The 9,399-nt window shown below is 52.4% G+C and overlaps 5 protein-coding genes across 5 annotated transcripts; all 5 read left to right on the top strand.

Moving 5' to 3' along the window:
* Positions 1–583: 583 nt before the first annotated feature.
* Positions 584–1,100, top strand: PHACADRAFT_124441 (uncharacterized protein; the record flags this gene model as incomplete). Its single annotated transcript, XM_007397639.1, has 2 exons — positions 584–720; positions 786–1,100. Coding segments are annotated over 2 exons (451 nt in total), but the record flags the coding sequence as incomplete, so codon positions are not given.
* Positions 1,101–2,518: 1,418 nt separating this feature from the next.
* Positions 2,519–3,179, top strand: PHACADRAFT_99581 (uncharacterized protein; the record flags this gene model as incomplete). The annotated part of the gene is made up of 4 exons (XM_007397638.1): positions 2,519–2,733; positions 2,781–2,819; positions 2,880–3,015; positions 3,072–3,179. 4 exons carry the CDS (start codon positions 2,519–2,521, stop codon positions 3,177–3,179), a joined length of 498 nt encoding a protein of 165 aa, XP_007397700.1.
* Positions 3,180–4,150: 971 nt separating this feature from the next.
* Positions 4,151–5,653, top strand: PHACADRAFT_185797 (uncharacterized protein). Its single transcript, XM_007397637.1, has 4 exons — positions 4,151–4,210; positions 4,264–4,416; positions 4,614–5,041; positions 5,095–5,653. The coding sequence occupies exons 1-4, from the start codon at positions 4,203–4,205 to the stop codon at positions 5,514–5,516; spliced, it is 1,011 nt and encodes a 336-aa protein (XP_007397699.1). The 5' UTR covers positions 4,151–4,202; the 3' UTR covers positions 5,517–5,653.
* Positions 5,654–6,253: 600 nt separating this feature from the next.
* Positions 6,254–7,799, top strand: PHACADRAFT_210742 (uncharacterized protein). Its single transcript, XM_007397636.1, has 2 exons — positions 6,254–7,183; positions 7,237–7,799. The coding sequence occupies exons 1-2, from the start codon at positions 6,430–6,432 to the stop codon at positions 7,662–7,664; spliced, it is 1,182 nt and encodes a 393-aa protein (XP_007397698.1). The 5' UTR covers positions 6,254–6,429; the 3' UTR covers positions 7,665–7,799.
* A 953-nt stretch (positions 7,800–8,752) lies between these two features.
* On the top strand, positions 8,753–9,391 carry PHACADRAFT_197417 (uncharacterized protein; the record flags this gene model as incomplete). Its single annotated transcript, XM_007397635.1, has 1 exon — positions 8,753–9,391. A coding segment is annotated over one exon (639 nt), but the record flags the coding sequence as incomplete, so codon positions are not given.
* Positions 9,392–9,399: the final 8 nt, after the last annotated feature.

Here is a 9,399-nt window from a genome sequence, read left to right as displayed (position 1 = left end):
AAGTGCTCCCCGGATTGGTCTTGTTATTTGTTACTTTGCAGGCTCGATAGCTCTCTCGGTACGATACGTGTCTTGAAGTGATCTTCAAATGCTGTTCTTAGTTTGTATATTGTGCTTACAGTTTAAGGAAGCTTCAGACGGCATCAGTTTCAAAAGCAGCTTTGCCGCATAGCATCAGCACACACCCACGAAGGATCGCCCTTGTCCCGCTGTGGGTTTTTGTGAGCTGTAGCATATTCTGTTTCCTGATCGCCTCATTAAGGCGCTGTAGTGACACACGGTTAGGCACCTCAAGATATATGGACGAGCAGTAGACTGGCACACGAAGTTATCAAGCTCTTTGGACACCTGTGAACGACTTTCTACAAACGGAAGATGTACTGCGGTCAAGGAACTGGCAGGCGTGCGTCTAATTTCTCTCAGGCTTATCTCTCTGCCTCCCGCAACCCAGCATGCTCTTTGCGTTCGGTCGATCTGAAGGGACATACTATGTTTCCCACGGGAGGCAGAATTATTGGTCAGTCTCGATTTTTTAGGATCTCATCTCATAGTGGCGGAGCACAGACTGATAGGCCGAACTCCAATCCAGGAAGGGCGTACCGGACTCGCTATCTAAGCACCTGAAGGAGGATCATCCTCTGCGAGCGATCTCATTCGGAGTGAACAGCACTTGGTTCTTCAAAGAAGCCCCGCGAAGCGGGAAAAACGGGTCATATTGTCGTACGCTGCCGTATTTGAATCCAGCTATAGCTAGCTCACTTCGGCAATCCTTCTGCTCTGCTTAGTTTCCAGCTCAGCTGCTGTTTATTACCCTCGCATCCATGAGATCTATCAGTCTGATGAGGTCATAAATTGGGTAGCATTCGGTGCGAAGGGGGATTACGTCGTAGACACAGACGAGAAGATTTATTGGCACTCCGAAGAACGCGTAGTGCGTACATACAAAGAAGGAGGAAACCAAGTTCCCTTGCGATGCGCATCATTCGGGTGCGATGGCGCATGGGTTGTTGTGGAAGACGACGGCGTCATACGTTCTGCGGGCTTATCGGCGAAGATCAAGGCTGCCTTGGACAAGAAGCCCGTCAGGGTAGGCATCGTATTCGGTCATGCGCACGCCCGTGTTTTGAATGATTTTCTGATGTTTTAGAATGTCCAACTGAGTGCGAACTCCTCAAACCATTATTTCGTCGAGTACGTCGACGGTGAGACAGATTGGTGTCTGCCATCCACATGGACCCATAATGTAGAGGAGGTCGAAATTATGAGTGAGCGACATGGGATTCCAGGTCATAATCCTTACGTGTCTGACTACTTGCATTCAAGCTGTCCGTACGGACGAGCCCGCAGCCCCCGGGGGTATGTTAAGCTCAGCGAAAGCAGCTTATACGAATTAACATGTAACAGAGCAGAGCGCCTCTCAAAGAGTTATATTTGCCTTCGGGCATAAGAACGATATATACTGCATATCGAACGGCGGTCGGGCCCAATGGTGTGTTCGTCATCTTCATAGAATATAGCATGGATTTTTTTAGCAATACGTCAGGAGGGGCATTAGCAATTCTGCCATCACAGAACGACTCAAGCGAGAAGGCACAATGGAGGCGTTCTCCCTTGGCGATTGTGGAGCATGTTTTTGGCGACAGAATGGTTCTATTTGGTGTACGCATTCCCACTGTATCTGTCTCAGCTGCTCGGCATTACTCAACAGACACAGTATCATCCAGCACGAAGATGACGTACCCCGAAGTCTGGCGCATATGGGACTCAGACGAGGAAATAAACTGGGTTGCCTTTGGGCCGCAAGGGTACTACATTGTAGACACGGATACACGCATTTACGCGTCCAGATCACATACCATTCTTCGCAAATACAAGACCAGTGGGCACCAGGTTCCTCTTCGATGTGGATCTTTCGGTTATGGCGGCGCTTGGGTGGTCGTCGAGGACGATGGAGTTATTCGTAGCTGGGGACTTTCAGATCGCGTATTGAAGATGGTTAAAGTAGGCAACGTAAGGGTAGGTCGCGCCGCTCGCAATACTCTCATGAGGGGATCATTAACTGCCGCTGCAGAACGTGCAACTGAGCATAACGGATCCGGACCATTGCTATGTGGAGTACATGGATCGTACGAGCGATTGGACGATACCCAATTCTTGGCACGATGGAGTGTCGAACATTGAGGGCCACCGTGACTCTCACTTTTTGGTATCTATTGCCCATGAAAGCTAACTTTACCCTCTCAAATAGTTCCCAAGCCATCCACCGCCTCCAACAACTCACCTACAGGGATACAGCGCTTGCAACTTATATCTCACGCCAGTTCTGTGTTCAACAGTGGTAAGGAGAGCACTGGCTTGAATCACTGAGATTATGATCTGTTTACCAACGCTGTTCTTTCTACAGTGTCGTTTCAATTTGCTACTAGCTGGCGACATACAACTCGCCCCCGCCCAGAGATTAAATATATTTACAGTATTAACCCCGCAAGCACAAGGTCGGAGGATGCGTATGGGGCCTATGCGTGTGTACAGTTCTATATCTCAGAACGCTGTGCTGAGAACTTTCACCAGAAAACGGGTCGGTAATGAACAGAAGCTCTGGCACGGAACGATCCGACAATGCAAGCTTGGAGACGATGGGCGGAACCTGCGGCCATGCGGCGACCCCCAATGTGCACTCTGTCAGATCATAAGCACGAGCTACCAAAAGAAGTTCTCTGACAGTAGGGGCAGGTGAGCTAGTGCTTTCTGACCATAACATAAATTGATGACCTGCCCAGGTACGGTAAGGGGATATACTCTTCAACGACATCGTCGAAGTCAGTCCAACATTGGTGGATGAAACATCGCACATTGAGCTAACTCTTCTTCACTGGCAGGGCTGCTGGATATTCCAAGAATGGTCAGCCATCAGAGTATAAAGCTATGCTTCTGAACAACGTGGTCGTTGGACGGACCCACGAGACAAACGACGCGATGAGTAGGGCCACATCGCCTCCGAAAGGCTACGACTCGGTCAGTCATCCCAGACCCCGTTCGGCTAGATGCTAAATTCAACACGACTCTGCCAGGTTTGTGGATTACCGTCTGACGGAGGGCTGAAGTTCGACGAGACATGCGTATATGATGATGACGCTATCCGCCCAGTTTATCTTGTTTTGTATGACGCTAAGGCTTGAATGACATACATATACGTGAGCTGTCTCGAGCTCAATCTCTGCTGCGCGTTCTATGTTTGAGGCATCATGCGTTCGTGTGCGTTTCACTATTAGAGTTCCCAGTTGAAATATATGCCGCTCTAGTAGCTGCTTGGCGCTTAGCGCTAAGGTGGTAAGCACGGTTTTTTTCTTTAAGAAACCCGGCCAAAATTGGAAAAACAAGAACCAATTGTTCCCCGGTTGTATATTGGGGTAAATTGCTGCGCAAATTGGTGCAAAATCGGCCAAAAGAGGCTGAAACGCGACAACTAGCGGAAAAGGACGTTTTGTCTCCAAGTTTTCTCGAATGAAAACCGGTTAAACACAGGTTCTTGTCCGCCTAGCTTTTGGCTGGTTATGCAGGCAAAAAAAACTGCACCTACCACCTAGTGTTAGGGCCTCTCACACGGGGTGATAAGCGCAGTTTTTTTCTTGAGAAAACTCAGGCAAAAGCGGCTAAACAAGGCCCGGTTGTTCCTCGATTCTACGCCGATGCAAACTGAGGAGAAACTGGTGCAAAACCTGCCAAAATGGTCTAAAACACAGCAAAGCTGGCGGAAAACTGAGTTTTGCCTTCGGTTTTTTTCAAGTGAAAACCGGAGAAAGTTGGGGACTTGTTCAATCAGTTTTTGGCCAATTTTACACCGGAAAAGAGCGCGCTTACCACCCAGTGTCAGCCAAGCTCCGAGTCTCAGATCTCAGCGCTCAGCCCGCAGGACCTCTGCAACACAAGTACTACAAGAACAGTGGCTGCGAGCTGGAGGTTGCGGAATTGTTGCGTCGTTTTCTCACTCTTTGGCAATATCATTCAGAGCCTTGAAGGCGCCGGGCACCTCGTTTCAGGAGGGCGCTCAAATTCCTATATATGTCCTGAGCTCACTTCTTGCTACCATCTCGTCCCCCGAGCAGGTTTGTCGTGATGCTCTCAGCTTTGTACATTTTGCTAACCAAATCTTTGCAGCCGGCCTGCTTCTTTGGACGCTGGTATTGTCTTCACTTTCCAATATGGCGGGGTGCGCGCGCCCTGCAGTACCCTTGCACCCTCAAACTTAATGATGCTTTGTAGGCAAAATATATACCATGTTCCACAAGAGATATTGAACCACATTATTAGCTTCGTTCAGGACGAGACAACACTTGGAGCGTGCGCGTTGACGCACCCCTCCTGGACATTCGCGAGCCAGCAATTGCTTCATGCGGAACGACTTTACGCCCTGAGGTTAACGTGAAATTACAACGTGGATTCTCCAGACTGGTACTCAGAACCTGCCGTCGCAGCGCTGGTGCGATCCCTGTCTCTTGTCAAGCCGCCTTCGCCGACAAACGACATGGCGACGTGGACCGTGTTGTCACGCCTCACTCGCGCGTCCAAACTTAAGATCATCGACTTGAGATGGACCTAGTACTGCACCGCAGCTGTCTGGGGGCAGTATTCGGTCAGCTCACTGAGCTGAACCTCTCGCATATCGCCTGGCAGCACAGCGAAGCTTTCACCTTCTTCCTTTCTACGTTCCCCAGAATTACGAGCCTCCGGCTCTGCAACTGCAGCCTCTGTCCAGAGAGAATAAGAGACTTTGAGCGCTTCCCACTTCAGACCGTCGAGGCTATTCCTGGCTCTGAGCTACGGAGCTTGACAGTCATCTGGGATAGTAAAACCAGCGGACTAGACCTACTAGGGCTTGTGGACCTTTGGTTGTCGCATTTCCCCCAAATAATTAAGAAAGGGCTGCAGTTCGAGTGGCGATCCAAAGCTGGCTTCATGGCGCTTCCGCATCATGTTCGCGCCATGGGTTCTGTGCTAACCCAGCTCAATGTATCGCTCAAAGCCGGTGATAACAGCTGCTGTACGTCTTCGATTGCTGTCATCCACAATGCTCCTGACACATCTTGCCTCCAGCCGACTTCGGACTTGAGACATGCGCGCAGCTGCAGAACATTGTCTTCAACCATCTCTGCCAGCCCATGGACTATCGCGCGAATAACAACGGGAATTACCACTGGGTGTCGCGGATGCTCTCGCAAGTTCGCTCGTCGTATGTTGAATCTGTCCGGTTCAACCTCAGATCTAGAGAACTCGCCGACCTACACACACTCAATCTCAAGTTCATCGATACCGTCCTCAATCAAACACGCTTTGCACAAACGACGCTTACACTCTCCCTCACGACAAGTACCAAATGCTATCGTAGCTCGCGTAGGCATGGAGGCTTTCAGGAGGACCCGATTCGTGACTTGGACTTGGACAACTTCGCGTCTGTCATCCAAAATGAGATGGAGAATTTATGGGCGCAAGCGAGGATTGTTCTCGTAGCCGCATAGCGCGCCTTTGGCGTTCGGCGAGACGATTTGGTTGCGTATCGTTCCTCGGGCTCGGTGGTTTGTTACAGATTCAAACAGCTCTTTCGTTCTCACATGTTGTAGATTAGTCTGATTTCCTGGAGTGCCGGCAATTTCGCGCAGCTGTTGTCGTTCTATCAAGTAGCTGGTACCACAGTCGTACCACAATCAGCGAAGGATGCAAGACTCACCCGCAGCGCTGTCGGTGGCGCCACATGGCTGCTGAATTTTCTTTGCTGCCACTGCAAGCGGACGGCTGGGATTGGTAAATGCCTGCAATCGACCATCCTGCGTGCGCCTCGATTTATCGCGCAGCCTTTGCCGCCGATTGCGGTGGCAGCGCATGCAGCTGAGCGAGGCAGCCCCGCAACTGCTTAACCACGTTGTTAACGTTGCACTTCATTCATGCATCTCTGGTTGCCTGCGGGAGACAGTGTTCTACAGGAGCTGTTGGACAGCTCCTCCCGACTGCCTGGCGTTCACGTTCAACTTCCACGTTTCACATGTTTGCTGCATACTAAGGCCGGGTTCGCAAGCTGTCTCAATGGATGTTGCGCGTTCTATAATGTTCTGGGTTCTTACTCTTTAACAATGCTTACAGCTAAGATGCCGTGAAAGCACCGGCGCCTAGTTTCGACAGCACTGGCGGCTCCCATGCTGAGGTTACTTCTTGCCACCACCTCGTCCCCCGAGCAGGTCTGCCATGTTGCTCTCAGCCTACACACATCTGCTGACTGAATCTCTATAGCTTTCTTTGTGTCCGCTTTTCTCTTTGGCGCCGCGATATCTACTATTTTCGCGCAGCCATGGCAGGGTACACACACTGTGTAGTGCCCATGTGTCCTAAAACTTACAGCCGGTTTGCAGGAAAACCATACACGATGTCCCGCAAGAGATGTTAGATCACATTATTGGTTTCATACGGGACAAGAAGGCACTCAAGGCGTGCGCGTTGACGCATCGCTCTTGGACACTCGTGAGCCAACAACGGCTTCATGCGGCACGAGTCTACCACCCGTCATTCAATTACAACAAAGAATTTGCACACTGGTACTCAAAACCTACAATCGCAGCACTAGTACGATACATGATCCTCGTGAGGCCACCTTCGCCGACAGACGACGTGACGACTTGGACCGTGTTTTCGCGCTTTACCCGCGTGACCAAGCTCACGATAGCGCTCATGGACTGGATATACTGCTCTGCAGCTGACCGTGACTGGCTGAGCGTGGCGTTTGGACAGGTTACAGAGCTGACCCTGGTTTGTGGCGCCTGGCGGCATGGAGAAGACCTCGTCTTCTTCCTTTCTGCGTTCCACAAAGTTACGAGACTTCGTCTGGACGAGTGCAGGCTCCTTCCTGAGATGGAACTAGACTTTGAACGCTTCCCTTGTCAGACTATCGAGACTATTCCTGGCTCCAAGCTGCGGAGCTTGGCAGTCATTGGCATCCTGGGTGGGCCCAATCAGCTAAACCCGCTAAGGCTCATAGGCCCTTGGTTGTCACATCTTCCAAAGGTAGTCGAGGAAGGACTACATTTTGAGTGGCTCTCCGGAACTGGCTTCGCTACGTTTCCGCACTATGTTCGCACCATGGGTCCCGTGTTGGCCCAGCTGGATGTCTCACTCGTTGGTGACAATTATAGCTGTTGTACGTCACCTATTGTTGTTGCTCACGATGCTTCTGACACCTCTGACTTCTAGCCAACTTCGGACTTGAGACGTGTACACAGCTGCAGAACTTCATTGCCAGTCGTCTCTGTCAGCCTCAGGGCTTTCCCATCAATAATAACGGGGACAACAATAACGGGGACAATCATTGGGTCTCGCGGATGCTCTCGCAAGTTCGCTCGTCGTATGTGGAGTCTGTCCGATTCAATCTCGAACCACGCAGCCTTGCGGACCTTCGGACACTCAATTTTAAGCTCATCGACATCATTCTCAGCCAAGCACGCTTTGCAAAGACGACGCTTACTCTCTCTCTCGCCACAAGTACCCAGCGCTACCGTGACTGGCAAGGCTCCCAAGAGGGCCCGATTCATGACTTGGACATGGACGACTTCACATCTTTTATCCAAAACGAGATGGAAAATTTATGGGCGCAAGGGAGGATTGTTCTCGTAGCCGCATAGCACGTCCCCGCGCTCGGCGAGATCATTTTGTTGCGTATCGTTTCTTGGGCTTAGTGGTTTGCTACAGGTTCAAACGACTATCTCCTTCTGTTATGTTCTAAAGTAGTTTGATCTCTTGGAATGCCACCAATTTCACGCAGTCGTTGTTCTGTTGAGGTGACTGACAGGGTTAGCGAAGGCTGCGATACTCGCCGGCAGCCCAGATAGCGATGCCACGAAGTCGCTGAAGTTTCCTCACTGCCAAACAGACGGTTGGACTCGGTAGGTGTTATTCGACCGACCCCAGGCGTGCCTCTTATTTTTGCGGAGCTTGCCGCCAACTGCGACGGTAGCGCATGCAGCTGGGCGAGACAGCCCCGCAACTGCTCGACCACGTCGTCAACGTCGCACTTCACTTATGCATCTCCAGTTACCTGCAGGAAACAGTGTTGGACAGGAGCGGTCGCCGGAGACACGGTTTGTATCGTCTCGATCACTAGTGCTGGCAACATACCGCGAACAGCTCCTCCCGACTGCCTCAGGCTAACGTTGAATGTTGACGTTGGACATCAACGTTAGGTTCAACAGTTAACGCCTCACTTCCAACTGAGTTCGCAGGGAGATTCGACTCTATCATTTCCTTGTATTTACTATTCCATTTCGTCGGCCCCTACATACTATATCTTTTTGGTCCATGCTGTAAGAGCATGACTGAAGATCCTCCCACGTGCCCACATTAGGCAGCAATCCTTGTTCTCTAGACGACACCAGGACGCACAGCCCCTGCTCGCCGCTCGGAGTCGTAACTGTGCTTGTCTGTCAATTGGTTGCTGTTGTTACATTCCTGGCAACGCCTCCGGTGATAGACAAGGTACGAACTTCGTTGTGGTCGCGGAATGCAGTCATGCGCGAGTGGCGTGTGGGAACGGCTACGAACGCCATCATCTGCAGCCCTTTTAACATCTTTCAGTGCTGCGACCGACCATCCCCCTCCTGTTCTGCGACTACGCTGCATTATCTCGAAAATCCCTCTCGCTTTCATTGCCCCCCTTTGCACCGCCCCGCCAATCTCAAGCGTCTTATTCCGGCTGTCCCGATAACCGTCGGATATGGAGCACGACTTGTACTCACGCCCATACCCCGCTCCGTTGCAGACGTGCAACGTACTGAACCACAGGGAGCGCAGTCGTCTCGTCCGCAGCACGCGCAAGCTGGGGGCCGTGCTCGGGGCAACGCCCCAGCTTGCTGAAAATGTCGACTCGTCCTGGAACGCCTACCACGCAACCCACGTCGCCCTTCCCCTGTGCGAACCATCCAGCACACGTTCATCGACCTCCTCTGCACGCCCGCTCGTCAAGCCGCCCACGCGCCGGCACGCCTCCGTCTCCGAGCACCCCACCCGCGCGGATATCTACGCCTGCGCGTCCTCCGCGAGCTCGTCTGCTTCCCTCGCTGCACCCCCGCTCCCGCTCCCGCCCGCCCGCACGACCTCGCTCAGCGCGCGCTCGCGCAAGCCCAGCATGAAGTTCGGCATGTCCAAGTCGAAAGCGAAGCAGCAGCAGGCGCAGCCGCCGGCAGCGGACGCACCGCGCCCGCTCGCCCTACGGCTCGCCACCGGACCACCGCGCGCCCTCACCCTGCTGCCATCGACCCCATCACGGACGCCAAAATCGCCCGCGACGCCGCTCTTCGCGCCGCCGGGCACGCCGTCCTCGTTCGGGAGCGCCGCGACGACGCCGACGACGCCGGTCTTCCC

The sequence above is a fragment of the Phanerochaete carnosa genome (assembly GCF_000300595.1).
Source record: "Phanerochaete carnosa HHB-10118-sp unplaced genomic scaffold PHACAscaffold_7, whole genome shotgun sequence".
Classification (NCBI taxonomy): domain Eukaryota; kingdom Fungi; phylum Basidiomycota; class Agaricomycetes; order Polyporales; family Phanerochaetaceae; genus Phanerochaete; species Phanerochaete carnosa.
Note: the sequence above shows the minus strand (reverse complement) of the source record. Positions and strands in the feature narration are given on the sequence as shown.

What these genes read in the sequence shown, in the direction of transcription:
- PHACADRAFT_185797 (XM_007397637.1), top strand. An exon ending in GAACGACTTTACGCCCTGAG is followed by an intron (nt 4,417 to 4,613) that starts GTTAACGTGAAA and finishes ACTGCACCGCAG; the next exon opens with CTGTCTGGGGGCAGTATTCG. An exon ending in AGCCGGTGATAACAGCTGCT is followed by an intron (nt 5,042 to 5,094) that starts GTACGTCTTCGA and finishes TCTTGCCTCCAG; the next exon opens with CCGACTTCGGACTTGAGACA.
- PHACADRAFT_210742 (XM_007397636.1), top strand. Translation starts at nt 6,430, where the DNA reads ATGTTAGATCACATTATTGGTTTCATACGGGACAAGAAGGCACTCAAG. An exon ending in TGGTGACAATTATAGCTGTT is followed by an intron (nt 7,184 to 7,236) that starts GTACGTCACCTA and finishes TCTGACTTCTAG; the next exon opens with CCAACTTCGGACTTGAGACG.